This window comes from Mrakia frigida (genome assembly GCF_051309035.1).
Source record: "Mrakia frigida strain ATCC 22029 unplaced genomic scaffold BDY24scaffold_2, whole genome shotgun sequence".
NCBI lineage: Eukaryota > Fungi > Basidiomycota > Tremellomycetes > Cystofilobasidiales > Mrakiaceae > Mrakia > Mrakia frigida.
Window position 1 is genome coordinate 896,421 of NW_027481279.1, and position 27,229 is coordinate 923,649.

The 27,229-nt window shown below is 54.2% G+C and overlaps 12 protein-coding genes across 12 annotated transcripts; 6 read left to right on the top strand and 6 right to left on the bottom strand.

Annotated features, from left to right (window-relative positions):
- Positions 1 to 2: 2 nt before the first annotated feature.
- On the bottom strand, positions 3 to 2,107 carry UBI4 (ubiquitin; the record flags this gene model as incomplete). Its single annotated transcript, XM_076642954.1, has 11 exons — positions 3 to 46; positions 132 to 301; positions 390 to 447; positions 523 to 692; positions 768 to 825; positions 925 to 1,094; positions 1,180 to 1,237; positions 1,314 to 1,483; positions 1,563 to 1,620; positions 1,705 to 1,874; positions 2,088 to 2,107. 11 exons carry the CDS (start codon positions 2,105 to 2,107, stop codon positions 3 to 5), a joined length of 1,146 nt encoding a protein of 381 aa, XP_076500819.1.
- BDY24DRAFT_98614 (uncharacterized protein) lies at positions 1,959 to 2,899 on the top strand. Its single transcript, XM_076645282.1, has one exon. It carries the CDS (start codon positions 2,150 to 2,152, stop codon positions 2,618 to 2,620), a length of 471 nt encoding a protein of 156 aa, XP_076500820.1. The 5' UTR covers positions 1,959 to 2,149; the 3' UTR covers positions 2,621 to 2,899.
- Positions 2,624 to 4,177, top strand: BDY24DRAFT_375632 (ML domain-containing protein). Its single transcript, XM_076638567.1, has 7 exons — positions 2,624 to 2,891; positions 2,963 to 2,981; positions 3,057 to 3,150; positions 3,244 to 3,323; positions 3,438 to 3,529; positions 3,625 to 3,696; positions 3,795 to 4,177. Exons 1-7 carry the CDS (start codon positions 2,720 to 2,722, stop codon positions 3,821 to 3,823), a joined length of 558 nt encoding a protein of 185 aa, XP_076500821.1. The 5' UTR covers positions 2,624 to 2,719; the 3' UTR covers positions 3,824 to 4,177.
- Positions 4,178 to 4,323: 146 nt separating this feature from the next.
- Positions 4,324 to 7,211, top strand: LAT1 (dihydrolipoyllysine-residue acetyltransferase). The gene is made up of 9 exons (XM_076637818.1): positions 4,324 to 4,451; positions 4,552 to 4,694; positions 4,969 to 5,000; positions 5,111 to 5,141; positions 5,295 to 5,907; positions 5,998 to 6,075; positions 6,180 to 6,255; positions 6,340 to 6,502; positions 6,647 to 7,211. The coding sequence occupies exons 1-9, from the start codon at positions 4,382 to 4,384 to the stop codon at positions 6,908 to 6,910; spliced, it is 1,470 nt and encodes a 489-aa protein (XP_076500822.1). The 5' UTR covers positions 4,324 to 4,381; the 3' UTR covers positions 6,911 to 7,211.
- Positions 7,212 to 8,057: 846 nt separating this feature from the next.
- BDY24DRAFT_375634 (uncharacterized protein) lies at positions 8,058 to 9,123 on the bottom strand. Its single transcript, XM_076638568.1, has 3 exons — positions 8,784 to 9,123; positions 8,537 to 8,708; positions 8,058 to 8,419 (listed from the first exon to the last, which is right to left on the bottom strand). The coding sequence occupies exons 1-3, from the start codon at positions 8,939 to 8,941 to the stop codon at positions 8,138 to 8,140; spliced, it is 612 nt and encodes a 203-aa protein (XP_076500823.1). The 5' UTR covers positions 8,942 to 9,123; the 3' UTR covers positions 8,058 to 8,137.
- A 120-nt stretch (positions 9,124 to 9,243) lies between these two features.
- BDY24DRAFT_375639 (zinc finger MYND domain-containing protein) lies at positions 9,244 to 11,038 on the bottom strand. Its single transcript, XM_076638569.1, has 8 exons — positions 10,806 to 11,038; positions 10,380 to 10,604; positions 9,893 to 10,282; positions 9,781 to 9,808; positions 9,641 to 9,716; positions 9,497 to 9,552; positions 9,398 to 9,416; positions 9,244 to 9,295 (listed from the first exon to the last, which is right to left on the bottom strand). The coding sequence occupies exons 1-5, from the start codon at positions 10,926 to 10,928 to the stop codon at positions 9,658 to 9,660; spliced, it is 825 nt and encodes a 274-aa protein (XP_076500824.1). The 5' UTR covers positions 10,929 to 11,038; the 3' UTR covers positions 9,244 to 9,295; positions 9,398 to 9,416; positions 9,497 to 9,552; positions 9,641 to 9,657.
- Positions 11,039 to 11,310: 272 nt separating this feature from the next.
- On the top strand, positions 11,311 to 13,853 carry BPL1 (biotin--[acetyl-CoA-carboxylase] ligase BPL1; the record flags this gene model as incomplete). The annotated part of the gene is made up of 4 exons (XM_076637200.1): positions 11,311 to 12,692; positions 12,782 to 13,158; positions 13,276 to 13,507; positions 13,613 to 13,853. 4 exons carry the CDS (start codon positions 11,311 to 11,313, stop codon positions 13,851 to 13,853), a joined length of 2,232 nt encoding a protein of 743 aa, XP_076500825.1.
- Positions 13,854 to 14,241: 388 nt separating this feature from the next.
- On the top strand, positions 14,242 to 18,048 carry BDY24DRAFT_375645 (nitrogen permease regulator of amino acid transport activity 3-domain-containing protein). The gene is made up of 9 exons (XM_076638570.1): positions 14,242 to 14,672; positions 14,762 to 15,738; positions 15,913 to 16,609; positions 16,696 to 16,789; positions 16,886 to 16,962; positions 17,071 to 17,476; positions 17,551 to 17,615; positions 17,691 to 17,796; positions 17,883 to 18,048. The coding sequence occupies exons 1-9, from the start codon at positions 14,473 to 14,475 to the stop codon at positions 17,904 to 17,906; spliced, it is 2,646 nt and encodes an 881-aa protein (XP_076500826.1). The 5' UTR covers positions 14,242 to 14,472; the 3' UTR covers positions 17,907 to 18,048.
- A 289-nt stretch (positions 18,049 to 18,337) lies between these two features.
- Positions 18,338 to 20,731, bottom strand: BDY24DRAFT_335711 (uncharacterized protein; the record flags this gene model as incomplete). The annotated part of the gene is made up of 9 exons (XM_076637205.1): positions 18,338 to 18,461; positions 18,573 to 18,632; positions 18,722 to 18,812; positions 19,035 to 19,543; positions 19,782 to 19,935; positions 20,049 to 20,145; positions 20,260 to 20,365; positions 20,459 to 20,494; positions 20,565 to 20,731. The coding sequence occupies 9 exons, from the start codon at positions 20,729 to 20,731 to the stop codon at positions 18,338 to 18,340; spliced, it is 1,344 nt and encodes a 447-aa protein (XP_076500827.1).
- A 732-nt stretch (positions 20,732 to 21,463) lies between these two features.
- Positions 21,464 to 23,338, bottom strand: BDY24DRAFT_375654 (CFEM domain-containing protein). The gene is made up of 8 exons (XM_076638571.1): positions 23,192 to 23,338; positions 23,030 to 23,044; positions 22,897 to 22,926; positions 22,686 to 22,723; positions 22,554 to 22,590; positions 22,154 to 22,201; positions 21,836 to 22,064; positions 21,464 to 21,710 (listed from the first exon to the last, which is right to left on the bottom strand). Exons 1-8 carry the CDS (start codon positions 23,273 to 23,275, stop codon positions 21,577 to 21,579), a joined length of 615 nt encoding a protein of 204 aa, XP_076500828.1. The 5' UTR covers positions 23,276 to 23,338; the 3' UTR covers positions 21,464 to 21,576.
- Positions 23,339 to 24,181: 843 nt separating this feature from the next.
- BDY24DRAFT_375659 (uncharacterized protein) lies at positions 24,182 to 25,277 on the bottom strand. Its single transcript, XM_076638572.1, has 4 exons — positions 25,090 to 25,277; positions 24,949 to 24,996; positions 24,635 to 24,868; positions 24,182 to 24,533 (listed from the first exon to the last, which is right to left on the bottom strand). The coding sequence occupies exons 1-4, from the start codon at positions 25,201 to 25,203 to the stop codon at positions 24,333 to 24,335; spliced, it is 597 nt and encodes a 198-aa protein (XP_076500829.1). The 5' UTR covers positions 25,204 to 25,277; the 3' UTR covers positions 24,182 to 24,332.
- BDY24DRAFT_437988 (uncharacterized protein) lies at positions 25,278 to 27,172 on the top strand. The gene is made up of 4 exons (XM_076644318.1): positions 25,278 to 25,957; positions 26,032 to 26,265; positions 26,344 to 26,921; positions 27,013 to 27,172. The coding sequence occupies exons 1-4, from the start codon at positions 25,376 to 25,378 to the stop codon at positions 27,053 to 27,055; spliced, it is 1,437 nt and encodes a 478-aa protein (XP_076500830.1). The 5' UTR covers positions 25,278 to 25,375; the 3' UTR covers positions 27,056 to 27,172.
- The last annotated feature ends 57 nt before the right edge of the window (positions 27,173 to 27,229 follow it).

The following is a 27,229-nucleotide window of genomic DNA, read 5'->3' on the forward strand; positions in this document are numbered from 1 at the left end:
GTCTACTGTCCACCTCGAAGTCGAAGAACGAGATGCAACGTCGACTCTGGAAGGGAGAGGGAAGAAGAAAAAAGGATCGTCAGCATCGGGGTGATCCAAGTAAGAAAGAAGAGAGGTGGGAGAGAACTAACCTTTCTGGATGTTGTAGTCGGAGAGGGTTCGTCCATCCTCGAGCTGCTTTCCAGCGAAGATCAATCGTTGCTGATCAGGAGGGATTCCCTCCTTGTCCTGGATCTTGGCCTTCACGTTGTCGATAGTATCAGAGGACTCGACCTCGAGGGTGATCGTCTTTCCAGTGAGGCTGAGAAGGGAGAGAGAGAGAGAGAGGGACGGAGTCAGCTCGAGGCGCGTGGGGAGGAAGGAAAAAGACCGAGATGGACAAGACTCACGTCTTAACGAAGATCTGCATTCCTCCTCGGAGTCGAAGAACGAGATGAAGGGTAGACTCTGCGACAGAGGAAAGACCGAGAGAGGTCAGCGACCAAGTTCGAGCGAAGAAGGGAAGAAAAGATCTCGACTCACCCTTCTGGATGTTGTAATCAGAGAGTGTTCGACCGTCCTCGAGCTGCTTTCCGGCGAAAATGAGTCGCTGCTGGTCGGGAGGGATTCCCTCCTTATCCTGGATCTTCGCCTTGACGTTGTCGATGGTGTCCGACGATTCGACCTCGAGCGTGATGGTCTTTCCGGTCAAACTGAACGAGCGAGGGACGACGAAGGATCAGCACTCGTTCGTACCTCGAGGTCTGGAGGGAAGGGAAGATACTCACGTCTTAACGAAGATCTGCATACCTCCTCGAAGTCGAAGGACCAAGTGGAGAGTCGACTCTGAGAGAAGAGAGGGGACGAGAGACAGGTCGGGTCAGCGGACGCGGCGACGAAGACGAGGCACGATCTCCAGTGTAAAGGGAGAAAACGAGCGCTCACCTTTCTGAATGTTGTAGTCCGAGAGAGTTCGACCATCCTCAAGCTGCTTCCCGGCGAAGATGAGTCGCTGTTGATCAGGAGGGATTCCCTCCTTGTCCTGAATCTTGGCTTTGACGTTATCGATCGTGTCGGAGGACTCGACTTCCAGGGTGATGGTCTTTCCGGTAAGGCTGAAGGGGAGTGAAAAAAGAAGAGGGAGTTCAGCAAGAGAAAGAGAGACGGAGGGACAGGGGGGAGGAAGGAGTGAAAGCTCACGTCTTGACGAAGATCTGCATACCTCCTCGGAGTCGGAGGACGAGATGAAGAGTAGACTCTGATAGATCGAAGAAAAGGAAGAAGTCAGCAAGGGAAACAAATGAACGAGTGAAGGAGGACGACGAGCGACGAACCCTTCTGGATGTTGTAGTCGGACAACGTTCGACCGTCCTCGAGCTGCTTTCCGGCGAAGATCAATCGCTGCTGGTCAGGAGGGATACCCTCCTTATCCTGGATCTTGGCTTTGACGTTGTCGATCGTGTCGGACGATTCAACCTCGAGAGTGATGGTCTTTCCGGTGAGACTGAAGGGAACGTGGTTGAAGAGAAGAAACGAGTCAGCGCTCCTGCAACCTCTTCTCGAAGTGGAACTCCGGAACTCACGTCTTGACGAAGATCTGCATTCCTCCTCGAAGTCGAAGAACGAGATGGAGAGTGGACTCTGGGAGGAAGAGGAAGGAGAACCGGTTCAGGTCAGCTCTGAGTTCGAACGAAGAGAGAGAGAGATTGATCGAGGAGAGCTCACCTTTCTGGATGTTGTAATCGGAAAGAGTTCGTCCATCCTCAAGTTGCTTTCCAGCGAAGATGAGTCGTTGCTGATCAGGAGGGATTCCCTCCTTGTCTTGGATCTTAGCCTTGACGTTGTCGATGGTGTCGGAGGACTCGACCTCGAGGGTGATGGTCTTTCCGGTGAGGCTAAAGGTCGAACGAGAGCGAAATCGCGAGATCGAGGACGAAGAGAAGCGAGAGGGAGGTGTAGAGCGAGTCGGGAAGGGAGAGATGAAGAGGAGAGAAAGAAAACAACGTCAGCGCTTTGGCAATGATAGGGAGAGTCCAGGGCGGGGAAGCATGCTCGTCGCGCAGCCGAGACGATGAGGACGTGGAGGTCGAAGGGGAACGAGAACTCACGTCTTGACGAAGATTTGCATGCTGAGAAGAAGAAGAAGAGGGAATCGGGTCAGTAAGGGTGGATGAAAGGGGATGGAAGGATGGATGGGATCGAGGGAGGGGAGGGACGAGGGGAGCGAAGGGAGGAAGGATGGGTGGAAGCGATGAGGTCGCCACCACCACCGAGGGCTCCAGCGCGAGGCATCCATCCTCCAGAGCCGATCCCTCTCGCGTCCAGGGAAGCGAGAGACTCGTCCGAGGAGAAGGAGAGGAAACAGAAGGACGAGGAGTGGAAGGGAGAAGAGGAGGAAGGGAGGCGAACAAGGTCCTCCCTGTCCGGATCGAGGAGGGGAGGGGAGGAACAGAGCGTGGTTGTCGAGACCCATCCACCCTCTCTGGATCGTTCCCCGTCGCTGAAAGATGCACGAGAAGAGAGAGGAGAAGGAGAGGATCAAGAGGCACTCACGTTTGAAGAGATTGGAGAAGTTTGTGGGAAAAGGAGGGGGATGTGGTTGAAGGTCAAAGAAGGAGGAAGGTCTGAACTCCCTCTTTAGACCCTCAAACGGGGCGGCTGATCAACGTCCTCCAGAACTCTCCGACGACTCCCCCACCAACTTCCACCACCACTCTTCTTTCAGTCTATCCACAGCGTCATGATCTTCCCTCAACTCCTCCCTACCCTCCTCTTGCTTCCAGCTCTCGCTTCAGCTCTTCCTCAGGTCGAAACCCTCGTCGATTTGGCCGCTTGGGGAGCTTCCGCTCTCTCCTCGACTCCTCGGAAGTCGGCAAACTTCCCTGACGGAGGATGGTCCTGGGTCGACTGTGGTAAGTTCAGGAGTCTTCTTTAGACCTAGATGAGTCCGTGCTGACCTTGATCTCTCTTATCCGTCTTGTAGGAGGAGCTGGAGACGCCGTGTAAGTTGGACCTCCCTCTCCTTCCCACGTTCCCTTTCCCTCCCCCCGATTTCTGACCTTCCTTTGCTCCTACAGACTCATCGACAGCATCAAGGTCTCGCCTGACCCTCCAGTCCCTGGCCAGAACCTTACTGTCACTGCTACAGGTCTAGTTGTCGACCCAATCACTGTTCGTTTCGCCATCGAGCTCCATCTCGCTCGTTCGTTTGGTTCAACCGCAGGTCCTGATCCGTCCTTCCCTTCCTTCTTCTCGTTCTTGTAGGACGGAGCCTACGCGGATGTGCTCGTCAAGCTCGGTTTGATCAAGCTGCTTCAGAGGAAGTTCGACGTCTGCGAGACAGCGTGAGTCTCAGCTCTTCTCCTCTCCTCCTCCCTTCCTTCGAGCTCTCGAACGTCATCAATCGTCGTTTCGCTCGTTTCTGACCGAACTTCTCCTCGCTCTCGTTTCTTCGACAGTGCTGAGAACAACGCTACCATTCAATGTCCCGTCGCCCCTGGAGTCTACGAGGTCGTTCAGACCGTTGAGCTTCCCAAGGAGATCCCCAAAGGCTCGTCTCGTCTCGACGTCTTTCCTCCTTTGCGTTCGAGCTCGACCAAACCGTTCGACTGACCTCTTTGCTCTTGTTCTTCTTGCCTCCTGCAGCCAAGTACTCGGTTCAGGTTCGAGGATTCACTGCTGAGGAGAAGGACATGGTTTGCGTGAACCTCTTCATCGGTTCGTTTCCTCTTCCTCCTTCAATCCGTCGCGTCTTCTCTCCCACCCCCTTATCAGCTCCCACTGAGCTCCTCCCTCCCTCATTCCAATCTCTACAGACTTCCTCACCAAGCGAGACTCCAACTAAACGTCCTCTTTGCTCAACCCAGCGGGTCTCGACCTTTCAACCACGTCGTGAACTCGGACCGTCGCAGGAGCCGCTTTCTCATCTCCCTCCTTCTTCAAGACGCTCAGTCTCCTCCTTCATCTCGAGTCTTTCTCCCTGCACATCTACACTTCACCTAGGTCTCTCTCTCTCCTGTTCCACTAGTCTTTCTTCCTACTGCCTTTTCGTCCTTCTCTCTCCGTCGCCGGCGTTTTTCACCTCTCACTGCCGCTCGCTCGCTCGCTCGCTCGTCGCGTCCTCTTTCTTCGCCTTTCGCCCTTTCCTACCGTTTTCTCTCTTGTAACTAAATAAACGATTACATTTCTTCTTTCTGTATCTACTGAAAAGTTCAAGAAACAAAGAGCCTCTACAGGACAGGTTGAATCCCAGCCCAACGAACATCCGCTCCGTCCTTGCCCCTCACGGATTTCCCCAGCCCTTCCTCGATCCCTTTGCCCTTCTCTCTCTCTTGCAATCCAACCCTCACCTCCTCCTCCTCCCCCTCCCTCCGCCCTCCTCTTCCTCCTCCTCCTTCAAAAAATGCACCGAGCCGCTCTCCGTCTCGCTTCCCGAGCCAAGCTCTCTTCTTCCTCTCCTTCTCTCGCTCGAGGTCAGTTCGGAGCGAAGAAAGAAAGATGGGGTTGGACGGGCTCGAGTTGGAAAGAAGGAGACACAAGAGAGCTGACTCTCCCCTTTCCTCTGAATTATAGGTCTGTCTACCTCTGTGAAGCGAGATGTTCTCGCAAAGTACACCTTCCCTGCCATGTCTCCTACGATGACCGAGGGAGGAATCGCTCGGTGGGCGAAGAAGGAAGGAGAGTCGTTCGGACCTGGGGATGTCATCTTTGAGATCGTGAGTTTCCACCTTCCTTGTGCCTTTTGAAGAGAAAGCTCGACTGGTTGGGAGACGGAAAGAGGTCCTTTGAGCTCGAGCTGGTGGTCTCGAGAGTGTCCGAAAGGGAGGAAGGAGAGCTCAAAGCGGAAGAGGCGAGGCGACGAGAGCGAGGTCGATTTTGCGGGAGGGAGTCCGGAAGCCCAAAGAGCTCTTACTAGCTCGTTGAGCAACTGTAGGAAGACGAGCTTGCTGACTTGTTGATGCTCCTTACTTTCGAATCGGACTCTTACAGGAGACCGACAAGGCTACGATGGATGTTGAGTCGTGAGTTGATCCTCCTTCCTCTCTCCCTCCCTCCTCTCCTTCCGTCCAATCGAGAAGGGACGCTGTAAAACGAAGCTCATCGCGTCCTCCTTCGCTTTTTTTCTCTACAGGACCGATGATGGAGTTCTCGTCAAGATCATCGTACGTCCCTTGTTTTGAACGAGCTCAAGCTAAGGGAAGGAGAAGGAGAAACAAGAGGGCAAGGAGGAAGGGAGGGGAGGGAAAGAAACAGCCAGCGCGCAGAGCTGACCTTCGCCTCTTCTCTTCCCTCCCCTTCTCCTCGTCCCATCACAGGTCGGAGATGGCACCAAGAACCTCCCCGTCGGAGCTCTCATCGCCATCGTCGGAGAGGAGGGAGACGATTTCTCCGGAGCCGACGCTCTCGCCGCCGAAGGAGCTGAGGCACACCACGACCCTCCCTCCGCTCCTAAAGACGACGCTCCCGCTTCCCCTCCTCCTTCCAACCCCTCCTCCTCTTCCTCCTCCTCCTCCCACGCTTCCGGACCTCTCGACACCCCTGCTCCTCTCACCGCCATCGGAACCCCCGAAACCCCAGCCGAGGCGCCCAAGCACCCTTCCAAAGCCGGAGACAAGGGAGCTCGAATCTTCGCTACCCCCTCTGCTCGACGAGTCGCTCAGGAGAAGGGTGTCCCTCTTGGAGAGGTCAAAGGGTCGGGTCCCGAGGGAAGGATCTTGAAGGAGGACGTTGAGAAGTTCGTTCCTGCGAAGAAGGAGGCTGCTGCTCCTGCTTCCAAGGCGGCTGCTGCTCCCGCCGCGGCTGCTGCTCCTGCTTCGAGCGAGTACACCGACGTGCCCGTTTCGTCGATGAGGAAGATCATCGGCAAGAGGCTGTTGGAGAGCACTCAGTCGATCCCTTCGTTCTACGTGACCGTCGAGGTCAACATGGGTACGTCTCGATCTCCTTTCGAAGGGAAGGGAGTCGACAGTCGAAGCTGACCTCCCAACCTTTCACCCTTTTCGCTCTCGTCGCAAACAGACAAGCTCATCAAGCTCAGGTCTCTCTTCAACTCTGCCGGAGCTGAGGGCAAGGTCAAGCTTTCCGTCAACGACTTCAGTGAGTCTTCCCAGCTCTCCTCTTTTTCTTTCTGAGCTCGAACGCATCGAAGCTGACCTTTTTTCAACGCGTCTCTCCGTTCCTTCTCTTCCTCCCTCCCTCAGTCGTCAAGGCCACCGCTCTCGCCCTCGCTGAGGTCCCCGAGGCCAACTCTGCTTGGATGGGAGAGTCGATCCGAACGTTCGTATGCCTTTCCCTCTCTCTCTTCCTCGTTCGACGTGGAGGTCGAAAGCTGACCTCGTTTCTTGTTCTGGTTCAATGCAGCTACAAGAACGCCGATATCTGCGTCGCCGTCGCCACCCCTACTGGATTGATCACCCCCATCATCAAGAACGCTGGAGCTAAGGGACTCGCTTCCATCTCGGCCGAGACCAAGTCGCTCGCTACCAAGGCTCGAGATGGAAAGTTGAAGCCTGAGGAGTACCAGGTTCGTCTTCATCTCTCTCCCACACATCTTCTCGAGCTTCCCACCTTGTTTCGCCCTCTCTCTCGCTCTCTGAATCCCCAATCGCTGACCACCTTCCTTCGCGTCTCGTCCTTCGTCCTTTGTTTGTCCCTTCTCGTTTCTCAGGGAGGATCCTTCACCATCTCCAACCTCGGCATGTTCGGAGTCAACGACTTCACCGCCATCATCAACCCCCCTCAGTCGTGCATCCTCGCCGTCGGAGGAACCACCGAGAAGATCGTCCGAGACGGAGAGTCTGGCTTCAAGGCCGTCAACGTGATGAACGTCACCCTCACCTCGGACCACAGGACCGTCGATGGAGCCGTGGCGGCCAAGTTCTTGCAGTCCTTCAAGGGATTCGTGGAGAACCCTTTGACCTTCATGCTCTAGAGAGGGAGGAGGAGTAGACTAGGTTGGCAGTTTTGGGTTTCGTTCTCCTTTTCTTTTTTTGTGTGTGTTTCGCTTTGCTTTTTGCGGGTTTGAGGAGGAGGAGGAGGTGGTTTAGGAGCCAGATCTTTTTTTAGAGAAACGAACGATTTGTGATGAGGTGCTCGCTTTCTTTGCTGTTCGTGGTTCGGGGAGGGGAGGGAGGAGGAGAGACGCGTTGAACGGGTTGAGACGAGACGCGGAGCTTGCTCGCTCTTGCGTTTCTCTCTTTCTCCTGGTTTTTTATCCAACGTGGGTCCTTTACGTTTCCGCTTTTCGAAAGCAGTGCTTTTCTACATGCAGAGCTCTCTTTGGAAGGTGCAGAAATGGGACGATGCGAGTCCATCGTCCTCTCGTTTCTCTTCGACGCTCACCGTTGCCTCCTAACCTTCCTTCTTTCGCCCGAATCCTAGATCGTGCTATGACTCTCGGAGCGAATCCTTCTTTTCCTCCTCCCGGTTGGCCTCGGAAAACTCGCCTTTCTCGTCCTGGTTCGACGAATCCCCTCCCTCCTTTCTCGAATCGGATCGAACCGACGTCGTCCTCTACAGTACATCCCCTTTGTTAGACTTCGATTCAAAAGTCTACCTCTCTTCGAGGATCCTGCTTCCAGTCACTTTGTTTCCACTTCCTTCCACTTGGAGCAAGGAGTCTTTCAGTAGATACGAAGGGAGGTTCTTTGCGCGGAGAGAAACTCGTCGCATTCACATCGTTGGCTCTTCGAGAGGAAATCGGAGTCGAGGCGATTCCCGAAGCGAGTCTTTACAGAGCTGGAGTTGATACATTTCACCCGAAGGAGAGAAGAAGAGCTGAGCCTCAGGAGGGGTGGGTCCCTTGAGGAAAGTTTGGGGTTCGACGCGTTCGATGCGTCGGCTGCTGCATGTGATCTTATACAGTTGAGAGGGTGCGAGGATGGAAGAAAATGTGTCTCGGTATGCCCGACTCCAGACTTCGCTGGCCCTCACCTTTCCCACTACTCGAACAGAAACGAAGTCTGCGACGCGACGCGAACGCGGATGTCCTCGTTCGGCTTTTCCTTCTCTCGTTCGGTTTCAGCTCCGGTATCTCTCAAGCTCATAGGATCTCCCTTGCCTTCTCGGACTATCCCTCTCGATGCATCGTCGTATATGTTTCGTCGTGGCCCATGCGATCGTGTGCTGCAAAGTCAACATCCTCCGACCAAAAAGTCCTTCACCTCGCCTCGGTCTTCCTCCCAAACTCCATCAGCTCACTTCTCTCCTCTTCATCCATGTCCAACCAAACAGAACTCGATCCAAAGACGAGATCCAAGTCCTCTTCGTGACTGAGAGCCGAGGAGGAGGAGGAGGAGAGGGGCGAGGGCTGAGGCTCAATCGAGAGCTCGAGTGGAGGAGGAGAGGGAGATAGGATGAGGAACGAGATGATCGCTCTTGACGAAGATTTCGAGTGATTCGAGGAGTCTTGTTTACTTGGTAGGAGAGCGAGAGCGAGAGGCTTCGAACAAAAAACGTGGGTGATAGAAAAAGAAACGGGTGAGATCGGTTGAGCTCGAACTCGACTTCAGCCTTCTTCCCTCTTCTTCCTCCCTCCTAGCATAGCAGCAAAACTCACTACGACTTCTTCACACAGACTTCCAAGTACTTCAACAGCTTCTTCTGCTTCGACCAAGACCTCGACAAGCTCAGGCTTCTCCTTCAGCTCCTTTGCTTCCGCAATCTCCTCCCTCAGTCGAGACGAGCTCAGGGTGGCGGCTCCTTCTGCTCGAGCTTTACTCATGAAGTACCTGCCAACCCACATCATCCCAAACTGCTCAGCTTTATCCTCACCCCTCTCCCTCCACGAGTGTAAAGAAACTCACGCTGTAGTAAGAGATCCGACTACGAGAAGCAACCCGATCAAAGAGCCAACGACCGAGACGAAGATGCCACCGCTCGTTCCTGTGGGAGTGTACAGACCCGAGGTGTCGTTTCCGTAGACGGGAGAGTTGGAGTTGATGTTGTAGTAGGAAGGGCTCATCTTTGGAAGGAGCTGATGAGTTGGGAGGTGGTGGTTGAGGGTGAAAAGCGAGTTCGAAGGCCTGGGCTGAAAAGAACACAATCAACCGCTCCCTTCCTTCATCAGCCAAGTCACGAGCTTGGACTTCGCTTTTAAGAGTAATTTGTTGAATGAACAGAATCCTAGACGCCAGTATCGCTCCACGAGAACTCGCGGGCTGAAGTCTCGAACGAGTCAAGAGGGTCAACCAAATTCGACGCGTCCCGTCTGTTCTTCGTTACCGCTGACTCTCAAACGAAAGGTCTTCCTTCCCAGCCACCTGATCTCGTAAAGAAGCACATTCATCGTTGCATAGTCTCTGATTTCTACTAGGTCCTGCTGAGAGGAAAGCGAAAGGAAACAGAAGGAAAGGTCAGTCTCGGTGGGAGACGGCGAGCGCTCAACTCGTGAGAAAAACGACGAGAAGGAGAGACGAACGAGAGATAGATGATCGCGTCTGCAAGAAAGAAAAGAAAAAAAGTCGTCGGAAGTTAGCCTGAGAGGAGTGAGAGTAGGGGGAGGGCAGAGATGACGAACCGACGAACCGACGCGTCCGAGCTGTCTATCCTGCTCCTGGCTCCCTGAAGAATGATCTTTCCCCAGGAACAAGAGAAGACCAAAGAGCAAGATTAGTTCTCAAGAGAACGACGAATCGGAAAGAAGGGAGAGTACAAAACTCACGAATCAAGTCGAATCGTTCACCAACTCGGTTCGAAGCAGAGCCTCTTGTGCCTCTTCCAGTCGGCTCGTTGATGATCTGTAACAAGGAAAGAAGAAGAGTCAACTCGAGAATAGAGAAAGAGGAATATAGATCGGCGTACCCTTGCAGCAGTAGCGAACGGCGCGGCACTGTTTGAGGAAGACGCGTCGAGAGAGATCAGCGAAAGAGAGACTTGGACGCGAGAACAATGCGAGCCAACAAAGTAGACGGACCTTCGCACAAGCCAACATCTCATCTCCTTCTTTCACATCGAGACACGTCGAAGTACACATAGGTCTTTTAGAAGCCACCGCGGCTGCGAGTTCTGCGACTCGTTGCCCGCACGATACCCACACGACCAATCGGCCCTCAGCCATCAATCCGCGGGGATCCCTCTCTCCACCTGCTAGGGTACGAATGATTTTCAGACCCATGGGACTTTGAAGCTGCTCAGCAGTGAGAACCCTCTCGCAGCGAGAGGCGAAGTCTCGCAGGCCCTCCTTCAAAGCTGGCGCAAGGATGGGAAAGTCAGAGCTGAGGGGTAGATGGTTGAAGAGCGCAGTGATGAGAGAAACGAGATAGAAGTAAGCAGGGAAGACGGCGGGCCTTCCAGGCATAGCAGTCTACGAGAGAAAGGCCAAGGACGACGCGAGATCAAGGGGAAAGGTCAGCACGCGTCTCGCTGCCTCCTCCTGCCATAAGAGAGCACAAGATACGAACTTTTGGATCATCCCAGTCGTAAGACCTGTCCGAAATCATGGTTACGGTTTCGAGGTAGAGGGAGCAAGCCTCTTGAGGAAAGATACGGACGAAGCGAGGGAAAAAGATGGCCGCTTCGACGACGATGATTTGGACGAACGATATGTAGGCCAATCGAAGTATAGGATTCGTGATTGAGAGGAAGGTACGGATGAGGGATGGAAGGTAACGAGCAGCGAAGGATTCCTGCGAAAGCAAGAGAGAGAGGAAAGGTGAGGACGGAACGGAGAGGACGGTCAGGACTCTGCCGGCTCACAACGTGGCGGGTCTGCTCATCCGAAGCGTGAAGGGACATGAAGAACTAGTGGTAACAAGAGCTATGTTATTCAGAACCTAGCAAAGGAATTAGAGAGAGAGGGGTGAGCACTGAGAAGGGAAGGGACGAACCGAGATGTGTTTTGTCCAACGCTGAAGGATCTTGTCGAGGTCGTTCTCAGATATTCCTCCTACTCGACCATCGTCGAACACACCCCAGATATCAGCAAGATCGGATACCGTCGGCTGTTCCATTTTGAGAAAGGAAGGGAAGATGGAGGAGGATTGATGCTGATGGTTTGGAGGGAAGGAGCGAAAACGAGCGAGCTCACCAAAACACCTCTCGTCTTCGTTGACCTTTTTTGGGTCGGTTGCTAATTTCTGCAGGAAATTGTCGGCCAAAGAACTTCGAACCTCTGAATCCCCATTCTGAGCTAGTAGAAAATTCTTCCCGAGAGGTCAGTAACCCCAGTCCGGAAGCGAAAACGAACTCCGTTGAGCTCCGCTGATCCCTTCCCCAACCAACCTGTTTCCTCCTTGTTTTTAGACAGCTCTCCCCAACGTCCATCTAGCTTCGTTTTCCTTCTTCATCGACACTTCTCTCCCTCTACTATCACCTTCGACTCACTCCCAGGAGATGCCTCGCAAATTCTCAGTCCTCGTCTACTCTGGAGCTGGCGTCTCACCTTCCTCCCTTCACCACACCGTCAAATCCTTACGACTCCTGCTCTCCCCTTACTACACCGTCACCTCCCTCTCGACCTCCTCTCTCCTCACCGATCCCTGGTTCACCTCGTGCGCTCTTCTCGTCTTACCAGGAGGAAGGGACATGCCGTTCCATCAGGATCTCGCAGGGAAGGGAAACGAGCTCATCTCCAAGTTCGTTCGCGAGGGAGGATCGTACCTTGGAATCTGCGCTGGAGGATACTACGGAGCGTCCGAGATCAAGTTCATGATGGACAACGAGACCTACAAGGTTCACGCTCTCAGGGAGCTGGGATTCTGGGAGGGAACATGCGAAGGAACCGTCTTCCCTGGGTTCGAGTACTCGAGCGAGAAGGGAACGAGACCCGTCACGATGGAGGTCGATCTGGAGGCTTTGAAGGAGGTGTTGGAAAAGGATGGAAGGAAGGTTGGGAAGGGTCTGAAGAAGAGGGTGTCTCATCTATACTACAACGGAGGAGGAGCTTTCGTTCCTCCTTCCTCCTCGTCGTCGTCGCCCACCACCTTCGGTTCCTCCCCTCCCGTCGTTCTCGCTCGATACGCCGAAGTTCCCAACCTCCCCAACGCAGCCGTCTTCTGTCAAGTCGGAGCCGGTCGAACCCTTCTCTGCGGAACTCATCCCGAGTACTCGCTCCTCGAGGACCCTCTTCAAAGCGCTCTTCAACGTCTACCAGGAGGAGGACCGTCGCAGGAGGAACTCGCCGGACTCGAGGAGGATCGTCTCGAGTTGATGAAGACGTTTCTATCGGCTCTAGGAGTTGGGGTACCAGAGACGGAGGAGCAGGACAAGCTTGAACGACCCACCCACCCTCTCCCTCAGTTCCTCGTCTCCCACCCTTCCAAACCCGACCTTCCCGCCGACTTCATCTCCAAAATCTCCTCCCACTTCACTCCTTCAACCACTACCGAGTCCGACATCACTTCCTCCGACGGCCCCTCCATCCTACCAGACACGAACGACACCTTCCACTTCCACAAATCGACCTCCTTTCCCTCCGTCTCCTCCTACCTCTCCCAAGCTCGAACCACAACCCTCTCCCTCGAAGAAGCTGAGAACTTCGACGCGCTCGTCAAGCATGTAATCGTCGCCGAGAAGGAGGAAGGAACCGTCGAGGTCATGGAGAGGGAGAAATGGACGCCGCTGTTCAACTGGTCGACTTTCTGGAAGGAGTTGGATTTGGGTCGGAAGAGCGAGAGGGATAAGGGAGGCCACGATGTGAAGATGGGCGAGACGAGATTGGGAGACTTGATGATGTACTCCGAAGCCGTTACGAGTACTCAGACGATGCTCGACAAGTGCGTCTCTATCACTCTTTCGCTTCTCGAATCGACGCGTCTTTTCGTTCGAGCTGACTTCGATCCTCTCCTCTTTCGCTTTCCCACAGAAACCCTCACTTCCTCCACTCTCTCCCAACTCCACTCGTCTCCACTGCTTCCTACCAACTCTCCGGTCGAGGTCGATCAGGAAACGTCTGGCTGTCTCCGACGGGATGTCTTCAGTTCACCATGACTTTCACTCTCCCGGCGTCGATGGCTCCCAAGGTCGTCTTCGTCCAGTACCTCGCTGCTCTCGCCATTTCGGAAGCTCTCGATCCCGGAGTCGAAGGAGGGAGGAGTGAAGGTGTGTTGGGAGTGAGGATCAAGTGGCCGAACGACGTTTACGCGTTGGTGAAGGGAGAGGGAGGGAAGATCGACAAGGTCAAGATTGGAGGGATCCTGGTCAACTCGAACTACGCGAACGGACAATTCAAAGTCATGGCTGGTGAGTACGGGGAAGTTCACCTCTAATTTTGGTCGAGGGCGCGGAAGGAGGAGAAGTCGAAAACGCGTCAACTCGAACTGACTCTCGCCTCTTCTTCTCTCTCTTCTCTTCTCACAGGATGCGGAGTCAACATTCTCAACGGCCTTCCTACCACTTCCCTCTCCCTCCTCACCAAGATCCACAACGACTCCCTCCCGGCTGGATCGACTCCTCTCCCAGCTCCCACGATGGAAGGCTCCCTCGCTCGAATCCTCGCTCGCTTCGGCAGCATGTGGGAGCAGTTCGTCGCCGCTCCAGGAGGAGGATTCGAACCTTTCTTGACCGACTACCTCGATCGATGGCTTCACTCGTGAGTCTTTTCTCTCTTCCCTGTTTCCCTGTTCCTTCGACCTTCTCGTCGCGTCTCGCTCTTCATCGAACTCGAACTGACCTTCTTCCCCTCGTCTTCCTTCAGCGATCAACTCGTCCACCTTCTCACCACCAACCCTCCCACTCCCGTCCGAGTCACAACCATCACTCTCGACCACGGAATGCTTCGAACCACTCCCGTCAAGACGGTTTCGTACGGAGGAGAGTACGATCGGTCGAGCTTCCTCACCGCTTCGAAGGGATACAAGGAGCCCGAGTTCATCGATCTCCAGCCGGATGGGAACAGTTTCGATATTATGGCGAACATGATCAGGAGGAAGAAGTAGGGAGGAGACTGCGTTGTAGTGGAGTCGTAGATCTAGAATTAGCGGGGTTGATTAGATGCGACTGCTGGGCCTTTGCTTGCTTCTGTTGAGAACTCTTTGAACTGGAGCGCTTTGTAGAAAAAAGAAGAATACTAGAAAGATCGGTCTCCGGACTTCCTCTAAAGTAGAGGGACATCTGTTGAACTCAGTGGGAGGAGGAAGGAGAAAAGAGGAGACAGAGGAGGAGCGAGGAGAATGAGCTTGAGGCGCCCTTTGAAAGCCGGCGTGCGAAATTTCTTGAGCTTTATTCTATCTAACTCTGACAGAGACATACGAGAGCTGATCGGGCCTCCGCACCGAGTCAAACACGGGCTCTTGAGGGAAGGAGGGAAGGAAGCGAAAAGGAAAGCGTCGAGCTCAACTTTCGAGCTTCGAGCTTCTCGACCTGATCTCTTTCTTCCTCTCACCACAACTCAGCAACCAAACAAGACTTATTCGATACTCTTCGAAGAGCTTCGCATACCCCCCATCTCCCTTCGCTGCAAGAAACTCCCTTCCCTCTCGTTCGAGCAACCTTCGACTCCTCCTCCTCGTTCGCTCCGAGCTCAACCATCTCCCTCCTCCTTCCTTCCCTCTCGCCATGACTCAATCCGAGTCCATCGTCACTCCTCTGGCGATCCTCTTTGTGACGTCGTCGTCTCAAGGGAACAACATCCCCTTTCGATGGCCTCCAAACCCTACAAGGCCCACTCGTTTAGCAGCAAAGAAGGATCGAAACAAGCCCTCGATGAAGAACGTCGCCTCGGTCGCTGGTTTTGGAAGCTGGGAAGCCGACCGTAGGTGAGCTTGATTTTCATATTTTCACCATGATACTGAAGTTAAGGCCCTACAAAGTCCTTGTACTGACTTTCTTCTGTTTGAAACGATAGTGGAGACGAGACTTCGGACTCTGACAACGGCAACGATCCAGAGTTCACCGCTGCCGACGCTGGAGGTCGATCTACTCCTACTCCTACATCCTCAAGCCGTCATCATCTCACCCACAAGCACTCAGATCCATCACCTACCTCCCATCCTCCAAGTGGTCGTCCCTCTTCAACCAAAACGGCAACGACCTCCCCGGCTCCTTCCCCTTCCCTCTCCGTCAAACCTCTTCCCTCCTCCTCAGCCTTCCTCTCTGCACCCCTTCCTTCGGCTTCGGACTTCAACCAGATCGACTACGACTTCTACTTCGAGTCCAAGACTACCTTCTGGGCCAACATCCTATCACCTTCGGAGGATCTCTGCCAGCAGAGATTCGAACTCGTCGCGGACGACATGTGCTTCGTTGGGCATCCAATGCGAGGAGGAGGACCGAATGGATTGTGGACCTTCGGAGACGAGGGAGAGGTCCCTTCTTCTGCTGGAGGACCTGCTGCAGGGTCAGGATCGATCATAGGGAATGAGACGGGGAGAGGGAGACGGCAGGGTCCGAGGGTGACTCCAGGTCAAGCCATGGGTCTCGAAGGGTTGAGTTTGTCGTCTTCGTCGCCCTCGAGCAGCCACGGTCCTCCGATCACAGGTCTTCCACCAACCTCGCTCGAAGACGTTCTCGAAGGGTCCCCTCCAGCCTCCCAGAACGGATCCTCGTCGACGACAACACCAGCGGAACCTGTTCGACCCAAACCCGTCGCGAAGAACTCGTCCTTCGATACTCCTACCATCGGACTCTTCCACCTCATCATCGTCGTCGACCAACGGAATCGGAGCAACTCTATGATGAAGCCCAGTCAACGTCTCGACGCGTTGTATCGAGAAGTCGTCTTCAAGGCGACGGCAGCGCTCTTCGACGCGCAGGTCAAGGAGAACTGGGTTGCGACTCAAGCTACCAAACTGATCGCTATGAGAGATACGTGTATCGATGATCGTGAGTTTACCTTTTCTCCCGTTGTTGACTGAAGAGACATCACAAAGCTGACGCCCGTCTTTTGCTCGTTCGAACGCGTCTCATCTCTTCTCAGGTACGTCTCTACTTTCCTCAACTGTCCTTCCAAAAAACCTCGAGCTCACCGTTCTGTCTTGAACCTTCTTCTGCCTTCAGGTACTCCGTGGCAATCCTTCCTCCAACTCGCTCTCGACACCAACCCTCTCGCTCAAGCCGTCAAATCGATCTTCGACTCCCTCAGCACCTACCCTTTCTCCACCACCATCAAGATCGCCTCCCTCCCCCTTTACATCCAGCTACCTCTTCGTCCAGCCACCAACGACTCCGGCCAGTGGTCCTACTGGGAGAACCACTCTCCTCTCGGCGACGAAGAAGAGGAGGAGGACCTCACGTCCTCGACGGGAGAATGGAACCCTACTCGTCTCGCTCCCTGGAAGACAATCCTCCTCCTCGACCCCGTCGATACGGCAGCAGGTCGGAGATCTATCAACTACTCGAGGAGAGGAAGCGGCGTCGTAGGGACGGAGATCGACGAGGCAGGGAGTGTGGCTGGGAACGGAGGAGGGAGTGGATACTCGAAGAGCCGGACGACGAGTGCTACGTACACGATGGGAAGGAGGAGTAGAGAAACGAGTGGAGTCGGACAGATACTGGGGATGACGGGGAGTGCGTCGAACGGAGTTTTCTCGACGACGCCAACGATCGAGACGCCTGGTTCTCTCACGCCGGTGCTGAACGGGTCGTCAAGGGAGGGAACGTTGGATGTGGGCGATGATCCTGACGAGGATTTATCAGAGGATGAAAAGAGTCCCGTCTTCAAGATGTTCAAGGAGGCGCTGAGGCCGAACATGAGGTGAGTTCGGACCTGATCCCGTCGACGCGTCTCGAGCCTTCTCGTTCTGACCTCGCCTCTCTTCATCTTCCCTCTTCCCCTCACAGTCTCGCCGAGATCGCTCATCTTCCAGCCTTCGTTGATGTGGGAGTCGACCTCAAGAAGGAGCTCTACCCGATGGCTCGACTCTTGGTTTGGAAGGTTCGTTGTTCTCTCTCTCTTCATCCCTCGTTCGACGCGCTGAGGTCGAACTGAAAGCTGATTCGCTCTCCACCTTCCTTCTCTCTTTTCCTTCAGAGGAAAGCTCGAGTCATCGACGTCGTCAAGCCTGCCAGCAAGAACGTCTACTTCCCCGGAACGAGCGAAGGAAAGGAGTTCGTCCTCCTCCCTCTTGATCTCTGGCCTTTTCGTCGCTCCTTCTCGCTCACTGACTTCTCCTCTTTTTTTTCCCCCCTTTCACCTCCCCCTTTTGTACCTATCAGTATGCCTCAACTCATCGAAGAATTCAACCTCGCCTTCCCCTCCCTCGCTCCCTTCTACAAGTTCTTCTCTCGCCTGTCCGCCTCCCCGATCCCTTACTCGCACCTCAAAACCTACAACGGCTCCGCCGACAAACGCCTGCACTACGAGGCTCTCCTCTGGCTTCTTCGGAAGGATCTGGTTGTTGGAGCTCCGACGAGGGTGAGGGTTGTGGCGTCGAGGGAGGTGAAGGTGTTGGCGAGGAGGATGGAGAGGGAGAGGATCGAGAGGCTGAGAGCGGAGGAAGGGGAGGGTGGAGAGAGCGAGATTGAGTTGGGTGGTGGGCAGGGGCTGTTTGGGGATAGGGATGTAGATGAGGAAGAGGAGGAGGACGAGTTGATTCCGAATCCGGCGTCGAGCAGAGGAGTGGTGAGTTCGAATCGAGATCGAGTCGAGTCGAACGAGAGCTGACCTGTTCACTCATCTCGTTCTCGTTTTCTCAGGAACGAGCCTGGATCAACGCCATCTGCCACGGTCAACCTGAGGCCGAAGTTGTAGGGTTCCAGAAGTGAGTCCCATCACTTTCTCCTCCTTCCTCCTCTGGCTCGAGACTCATCTCTCTTTCGCTCCTAATCGTTTTCAGGATCGTCCGCTACTTCGACGGCAAGATCACCCTTCAAGAGATGCAGTACAAGGAAGGAATGACTCGTCGAGAGGTCAACCACGTTCTCAAACGGTTCGAGAAACATGTGAGTCGCCTCCTTCGCCTCCTCTTCGTTCGTTCTTCAGGGGCGTTGCTGACTCTTCCTCTTCCCTTCCTTCGTTCTTCGTCAAGCTCATCACCACCAACCACACGTAGATCTCTTCTTCTCCCTTCACTTATCTCATCTGCACTCGCTTACACTCTCTAGAACCACGACCTTGAACGACCCACCCTTCCCTTCCGTCCTTTTGCTTTTTGCTGCTCTCTCTTCTTCATCTCGATATACAGTCTACCAGCGAGAACAGAGCACAAACATGCATAAAACCTCTAAATGACAAAACTGAAAGAAAGGGAAAGAAACGCTCTCATCACTGAAGAGACGATGCAAAGAAACAAACACGCTAAAACAAAACAACGAGATCACAAGTTCGAAGATCGAAAGTCCCGAGATTGTCCCCTCTCTCCCTCTCCCTCTCCCTCTCCCTCTCACCGCTCCTCCTTCAAACCCAACCCCCAACCCCCCCCCCAACCCAACCCAACTCTCCCTCCGACCTCCTCAACGAGAACCGACCCCGATTCGCCCTAGTCTACACCAACCCATCGATGTGCTTCTCGAGCAGCTCGGCGACGAAGGGCCCGTGGACGACGATGTCCTTTCCGTGGTAGCCTGGAGGGTAGGCTGTTTTAGGGATGGACGGGTAGGTGTGCATGCTGTTTGAGCGATCGAGCGAGGTGGACCGAGGGGGAGGGAGGGAAGGAAGGGACGACGCGTCAGTTTCCGGTCGAACGAGAGAAAGAAGCAGAGGGATGGGGAGAGCTCACGTATCGTTCCAAACGGCGTAATGTCTCAGTCCGAGGGTTCGTCCGGTCCATTCGTAGTCCCTGAAAAGGAAAAGCAAAGACGACGAGGAGGGTCAGCTTTCGTTCCGTTCTCGTTCTCGTTCTCGTCCTTTGGGCCAGAAGAGACTCACCGAGCGAAACCACCTGGGATGAAGATCTCGATGACGGCTGCTTTGGGAGTGGCTGCTTGCCAGATGAGATGGGTGAGACCGTTTCCGTGGACTGTGGAGGGGAAGAGAGGGAGAGAGGGGAGTGAGTTCGACGCGTCGAAGAGAGGGAAAGGAGGGAGCCCAGAGAGAGAAAGACGGAGACGTACCTCCGATGAGAACCTATGAAATGAAGATCAAGACGAAGCAATAGAGAAAGACAGCGATCAACTCTTGAGCTCAACGCAACGAAAAGGTTCGTCGAAACGGAGACCCAAAGCAAATCAACCCGATCAACTAACCGTCGTCTTTGCGGCCATCGCCAACTGTTCATCCTTCCCCATCCTCTCTGCCCTCACCACGTTCAACTCCCACCCCCTCTTCTCACACACCTCCCTCAGATTCCTCACCAACTCCTCATGCTTCTCCTCCGTCAACGTCCTCCTCCCTCCTCCTTGCCTACTCACATAACTCACCACCACCTTCTCCTCCCCGGCTCCAGCCCTCGCCAAATCAATCACCTCCTCCTCCACCCCTGCCACCCTGAGCACCTGCCTCCTCAACGGCTCCCACCAGTACGGACCGACGGTTCCGATCTCGGTCGAAGGGGAAGCGAACCGAGAGGTGATGGAGACGAGTTTGCCTCGGTTGGCTGCGGAACGGTCGGCGAGGATGGCTCGGGGGAAGAGGATGGCTTTGTGAGGACCGGTGAGGGAGCCGTATTCGGACCAGTCGCGGGAGTGGAGGACGGGGAGGGAGGGGGAGAGGGAGTGGATGATGTGAGGGTTGAATTGAGGGTTGTCGCGCCTGGAGGGTGTTGAGAGACGAGGAGAGGATGGAAGGATAGATAAGGAAAGGCAGGAGGGAAGAGTGATGGGAGGTAGAGGTCAAAGAAATAAAAGAATGAACGAGAAAAGGAGAAAACGAAAAGACGCGTTCGAGATCAGCTCTCTCTCTCTCTCTCTCTCTCTTCCTTTCCTTCTGCCTCCTCCCTCCCTCCCTCCCTTCCTCCCTCTTCTTCCTTCCCCGTCTTGAAAAAACTCACCACTGAGTAGGTTCCAACCTCAAGAACCAAAGCCTACTCGGACTCGGCGCTCCCGTCACCTCCATGTCCTGGTTCCCGTTCGGATCGAGGATCGCCTGCGTTCGCCAGAACCCAAGCAGCAGTTCGGCGGCGACGTGGAAGAAGTGACCCAGGACTGGGCGAAGAGGAGAGGGATGGTCAGCTTTGGTGTGAGGTTGATGGAGGGGTGAAGAAGAACGAAGGGGAAAAAAAGGAGAGTGAAAAAGAAGAAAGGACGTCGAAACTCACACTGAGCGGGATCGTTCGCCAACCAAGTCATGCCGTCCATCTCCCAGACTCGATCCCCCCATCTCTCCTTGGCTTCAGCTACAGAGATCACTTGCATCTACAACCCCCCCAAAAAAAGGAAGAGAGAAGTGGTGAGTTCTCTTGAAAGCCGCAAGCTTCGAAGCTTGACCCTTCGTCGCAGGTTCCCAATCCGTCGCGAGCTCGAGCTCACCTCCTTCGATGTAGGTTCTCTAGCGGCCTTGTTCTCCGCATCGACCGTAGCGTGCAGACCTGTAGAAGTCATGTCTCGGATGGGAGGTATCGAGGAAGGGTCGTCCCTAGAATCAGACCAAGAAAGAAAGAAAGAAAAAAACGAGGTGAGCTTCGAAAGGGAAGGAGGGCGAGGGAGGGAGGAGAGTTGGGAGACGAACGTTACGATGTAGAGAGTCCCGTCGCTCATGTACAACCTACGAGAGCAGACCAACAACGAATCTCGTTAGTAAGAGTGTATACTATTATATAACGAGCGTTACTGACCTCTCAAACAACGTCCATCCATGACTATGTCCTCCGATCCTCGTCTCCCTCCCACCACCACTTTCCCCTCCCAAGCTCCTCTCGTTCAGCTTCACTTTCGCGACAGTATCGCTGTAACCCCTCACGGCTCCTCCTCCTCCTCCTCCTCGTTCATACCCTCCGAGCATATACCCCGTCGGTCTCCTGTTCAACGGAGGAGTCTGGTCTCCTCCTCCTCCTCCTCCCCAAGCTGGTTGAGCAGGCGAAGGGAACAAGGTCGTGAACGAGTAGAGCACGATGGACGTCAGGAGAGCGATGTAGATGTCCCGACGAGTGATCCGAGGGAGGTGAGTCGTCGTAGAGCGACGGTTCCGGATCGAGGAGGGGGGGAGCATGCTGAAGGAGAAGGAGAAGGCGGTTGGGAGGAGAGGAGGAGGAGGAGGAGGAGGAGGAAGGAAGGTTGAGCTCGCGTTAGAGTTTAGGAGAAGGAGATGAGAAGCCGGAGGGTGAGTTTTGATGAAGTGAAGCAAAAATTTATGGATATGGAAGTTTTGTTGGACGAGAAAAGTGTTGGGTTTGAGTGTGCTGCAGTCAGTCAGAAGGAGGTGGTTGTGCGAGAATCTGCAAGGAGGGAGAAGAGGGGAAGGAAGATGGAGGACCGTCGAGCTTCGTTCGAGCTCGCTCGCGTGAGACAGAGAAGACACGTCCGACGTCGAGCTCGAACGAAAATCACAGCATTTGCTCCAAAAGAAGAAGAGAGGGGCAGAGCAGACCTGAGCTTTCAGTCTGAGCTCAAGAAAAAAAAACTGCACCGGGAGAAGACACAAAAAGCAGCAAGCAGCGCCTCGCTTCAAGCGGTGTTTGTTGTTGTTGTTTTTCAGTTCTCCACGCGTCCTCCCTTTTCTTCCCACCCAACGAGCAGTACCAACAGACCATCCATCGAACGATTATGCATAAGTAAAAAAAAAAAACGATTCCAAAACCAGCCCAGCCCAGTCGAAAAGAAGAAGAACTAATATGAACAAGAAAACCCTCAAGGAACGAACCGCGACGCGTCTAGTCGGGGAGGGAGATTATTTCGTTTAGAGGAGCAAAGCCGACGCTCCAACGAAGATGGCTCCTCCCAAAGCGAGGAGAGAGTGGGTGTTGGCCACTTGGAATCCGGCACTATTTTTGGAGGGTGGAAGAGGGAGGGAAGGGGAGGGGAGGGGTGGGAGTCAGTTTGGAACGAGGCGAAAAGAAAACAAAGGCACGTGGGGGGAGAGAGGGAGGAAAAGAGAGATCGGACGAACCCAGTAGCAGCAGTACTGGCGGACGCAACGGCCGCGGAAGCAGAGGCGGATCCGGAAGCGGCGATGGAGGCGATGGATCCGGTCTGGACGAAAGGGGGAAGGTGAGCTCGACGCGTTGCGACTTGAGTTTTGTTGAACGAGAAGGAAAGAGGGAGCTCACGGCACTAGCGATGGCTCCAGAGGCGGATTCAGTAACGTTGGACGCGGTGTCGAGGGTGGCGCAGGTTACCTGTAGAGATGGAGAAAGAGGAAGTTAGGAAGAGAAAAAGAAGAGAAGAGGCCGACGAGAGGATCGAAGAGAGTAAGTCGAGGACGTACATTCTGGAGAGCAAACGAGGCAGTGACGTCCTCTGCGGTGCAGTTGGCCTAAGACCAGATAAGAAGGGGGAACAGGGGGGCTGTCAGCGACGGAGCGGAAGAAAGGCTAAACGAGATTCCAAGGGAAGAAAACAAAGTGAGCGCCTCCGTGTTTCCCTGACGACCTAGCTCGTTCGTCGAGCGTCATGGATGGGTATCTACAGGAAATTTCTTCTGCTCGTCTTTCTCTGAGAGCAGAGAAGGCTTTGAAGGAAAGCTTCCGTCTCAGACAAAGCCCGAAGCGCCTCCTCGTCTCGACGAGAGATGCGACCTTGAAGCTAAGCTCACTGTTCTCCTCCCTCTTTCCTTCTCTCTCCCGCCCACGATTCCCCCACGAACGTAGATAAAAGTTTGTGCTTACCTGAAGACACGCGGAGACCGCCTCTTGAGCGACAGTCCTGAATGTAGGGAAGGGAGGAAAGACCGGCGGAGCCGAGAGGCGAGATCAGCTTCGTTCGATCTGAGTGAAACGAGAGGAAAACATAGCACTTACGAGGTACAGATGCAGGCGTAGTCGCTGAAGGAAGAGCACTGATAACAGTAACGAAAAAAGAAAGCAACGAGGGAAGAGAACGGAAGGTTGGTTAGCTATGCTCGCGAAGATGGTGGGACGTTCGATCGCGTCCGTCTCGTCCCACGTCTCAACTCTTGGAAGATTTCTCCCTCCGACAGAGCTCAAACGGCATCAGAAGTTGTGGACTTACTCCTCCAGCAGCAGCTCCGATGGTAGAGCACTGTAAAGATACGAAAAGGAGGGAAGGGAAGCGGGTCAGCTGGGTGTTGACGGGAGGCGGTTTCAGAAAGGGAGGGAGCCGACGAGAGGGAGGAAGAACGAACCGAGATGATGCAGGGCTGTAGTAGGAGACCATAGATGAAAAAGGTGAGAGGTAGAAGGGAAGAAGGTCAGCTTCATCTCACTCGAGCGAGAAGGTGGGAGGGGGGAGAGGGAAGAGAGGGAGGGAAAGGAAGATCGAGTCGAGCTCGAGTTTTGGGACGAACCGAAATGGATGAGATATCGAGGCCAGCTTGAGCGACAGCCGCGAGAGGGAGAGCAAGAGCAGCGAGGACGGAGGTGAAGAGCATGTTGAGGAAGGTTTGAGGTTGAAAGAAGGGAAGGAGAGGGAAGAGGGGAGTTGTGGTTAGGAGGAGAATGGAACGGAAAAGGCGTCGGGTGGGTTCTTTTTCTGCCTCGAATTGGGAAAGCCATCCTTTTTTGATGCCCTCTCGAGCCGTCAAGATTTGAAAGAAAAGCTGAGACTTTCTTCATTTCTCAGGTCAAGCTCTAAAACTGTTGGCTGAGGCTCGTCTGAGGTAATATGCGCAAACAGTTCAGACGCGTCGAAAGCCGTAAGTTCTTTGACCCGAGGTCGAGTTTGGGTCCTTTCCTTTTCCTTTTCTCCTACCAGTTGCGGATGTCGAGCAGTCGCGGTTGTTGATTTCATTCAACCTTGGATACATCTAGTTCGTGGGGATCATAAACCCGTCCAGCTAATCTCCTTGAAGGAGCCTCGAGCGACCTCGGATGGCTGAGACTCGACGCTGAGCCTGACAAGAAGAGGAAAATCTCCCAGCTTTGAAGAAGCTAGTAGAAGGGAGTCTATGAATTCTAAAAGATCTTCCTGAATAGTACAGACATCACTCGAGCGAGAAAGCGGATCATTCATCAAAACCAAACAGGCGAGGTCCTCGGCTCCCCAAAATCGTACGACGCGTCGCTCGACTCTTCCTCTTCTCCTCCCATCACCAGCTCGGCTCGAAACAGAGAGTCTTGTGTCGTTTCCAGTCGGCTCGTTGGTGATCTGGACGAGAGGAAGACACGGGGAAAACGAGACGAGGAGCTTCAGCGAAGGGAGACACCTTGAGGAGGGAAGAGACGCGACGCACCTCTCGAGCAGTAGCGAACTGCCAAACACTGCACCATCCGAACGAGAGAAAGAATCAGTGAGCTGAAGGTACGAAGAGAGGAGAGGAAGAGCAACGTCACTCACTCGTCCACAGGCCATCATCTCCTCCCCTTCCGAGAGTTGAACGCACGTCTTCTCTTCCTTTCCTCCCTTTCGAGCTGCCTCGCAACTCCTCCAAAGCAGCATATCGCTCTCGTGCGGACATTCCATCTTCATCTCTCCCAACGCCAAAGCGATCACCTTTCGAATATGAGGATGGCGTCGTGCCAAAATTCGGGTCGCTCTGCTGGCAAGGCGACTAGTCCCTTCGAAAGCCTGGCGAGACCGCGACGAGTGGGAAGATCGAGGGAAGGGAGCTGTGAGAGGGAGGGATTTTGGATAAACTGATGTTTCATGGCTCCTTCCAGAGCTAAGAAGGTAGCCATGATCTCAGAAGTCTAGGAGGAAAAGAGGGAAAGAAGAGGAGATTGAACGGAGGAAGGGTCAGCTCGCTCTTCGCTCCTTTGGAAGCATCCAGTCACCGTAAGAGAAGACTGACGTTTTCACTCGTGGGCTCCAAGACTGCCATCTGTTTCGCGAAGAGGACGTAGAGATCGGAAGCGTCCGTCGGATGCTCTCGAGCGTACCGAGCGTACACCTCGACATGACGAGTGCATTCGGTGTATATGCCGAAGAGTGAAGAGGTAAGGCGTCGCCTGGGACCCTCGAACGTGTGATCAGTGGAGAGAATGGCGTTGAGGAAGGAAGGGAGGTAGAGAGCGTTGAACTGGGCCTGGGAGAAGGGAGGGAGGAGAGAGAATGAGCCTGTAGCTCGATCTCATAAGGTTCTTTACAACGAAACAAAAGACTCACAGTGAGTAGAGCCTTCTCGTCGTCGGTCAGCTGTGTGAAGTCATAATCCTGGAACCAAGGACGAGAGAAGGATCCGTCAGCTTCGTTGTAGACTAGACAAAGGGAGAAGGAAGGAAGGAGCGAGAGGGAAGCAACACACACCATCCGAATCAGACGTTCAAGTTCAGCGAGCGTTGTAGATTTCAACGAGTAAGGTCCGGGACCTTTTGAGAGCCCGAGGATTCGAGCGTACTCGGGGATAGAGAACTGGACCATGTTGAGGTCAAGAAGGGAGGGAAAGGCAGGTGAACGTTGAGCTCAACTTCGTTTTGAACCCTCCTCCCTTCTTTTCACTCTCAACCCCTTCGACCGCTCGACGCTCTTTTTTTCCTCGTGCAATTCACTTCCATCTAAAAAGCAATCGAAGGGTCTACACTCCTCAACATCCATGCCAAACCAGCTCCTCGAAGAGCTAGAGATTCCGACAACGAAGGAGAAGATGGTGAGGTTGAGCTCTTTCTTTTCCCTCCTTTCCTTCCCTCTCCATTTTCTCCAGGATCTGCTTACACTACAGATCACCCAGTCACACCACAACGCTGATACCATCTGCCCGTCAATCTTTCAGAATCACACACCTCGGATCCAAAGCCTTCGAAGCGTCGTGCCTCCTTCTCCTCCTCTCCTCGACTCTCCCTCCTCGTCTTCTTACCGGACTCCTCTTTCCCAACCCTCCCTTCTCGAATCACCAGCTTCACAGGAGCTTTCCATATCCCAGCTCGCCACCGCCGTCCACCATCTTTCTACAACCGTCGGACGGCTTTCATCAGAGAACGAAGCTCAATCTCGGAAACTTGCTCAGTTCGCTTCGACCGTCGCGCGTCTCTCGTCCGAGAACGAGGAACTCAAGAGGAGAAGCGAGGAGCAGGGTCGCACGATCCAAGAGATCTCGACAGCATCGTTGCCGAACGGTCACTGGAGCTGGGATGCAGGGAAGGGAGGAATGGGATCGTACAGTTGGTCGCGGAACCTCGTTCGTTTCTTTCCTTCCTTTCCTTCGCCTTCAATCGACTCATTAGCTGACCGTCGCTAACAAAAAATCTTCAGATGAAGTACAAGCCCAATCAACATCAGCCTACGAACCTCTCGGAACCTCCTCCCTCCCTTGCAACGCTCCCTCTTGAACTCGTCGACGCGATCGTCTCCCTCCTCCCTCGGACGGACGTCTTGAGGCTCTGCGGAGTCTCGTTCATGCTCTTGGAACGAGCCTCGATACATATCTACGCTACTCGGACGGTGGCTATGACATCTAGGGAAGCAGCCAGCTTCGTTCTTTCGAGGGTGAGTTCAATTCTGCCTGCTTCTCTTTTCGCCTCTTGCTCACCGTTCCCTCGATCTGCTCCTCTCTTGTCCTGACAGCTCAAAGAACCTTTTTCTCTGGAGAACCGAGTCACACCTCTTCTGATCCCATCTCGACTCTCCCTCACCTACCGTTCCTTCAAGTCAAAACACCTCACCCATCTCTCCCGCGTCGGTCGCCATCTCCCCTCTCTTCCGATCGACCTCCTCTGCCTCGAACGAGATCCCAAATCCCCTCAGTTCTCCATCGAACGCTGGTCGCCTTTGCTCTGGTTCCTCAACCCTCGCCATCTCCACTACGGATCCAACGAAGGCGACCAAGACGGAACGCCTCCAACCGTCTCCCACGTCCATCGACACTCCGTTGCCGTTGCAACCCGCTGGAATCGCCTAGCAGTCTTCGTAGCGAAGGGAGCCCACTCAGTCCCTTTGCTCGTCGATAGTGAGGAGTTCGCCTTTTGCGAGGTGATGAGAGCAACGGGAGAGATCAGGGCGATGGGTCTCCTCCGAGTGTTCGTCAATGAGAGGCAGTCGAAGCTCGAGATCGTGGAGGAGAGGGAAATTGAAGGGTTCCTGAAGATTCTCCCGGTGCTGGATCCCTCACTGAGTTCAAGATCGTTCGTCGTTGCGTTGCTAGCGTGAGTCTTTTTTTCCAACGTCGACCTCCTCGACGCTCACTCACTGACCTGCTCTTCTTCCTCCTCCTTTCCCCCCCCATCTCGACGGCAGTCATTCTTCTGGAGACTTTATGACCGTACATACTCTAGACTGAGATTTTAAGCTCTGAGACAGGGGAACGTCCGGGAGGAGCGGACACATGGACGCGTCGTCGAATTCTTCATCGATTAGTCTGGCATTGCAGTTACAATTACTACTAAAGCTATGATCTCTTGTTGGTTTGCCTCCCTTACATCCTGTCTGATGAAAAGTGAGAAATTTGAAGGAC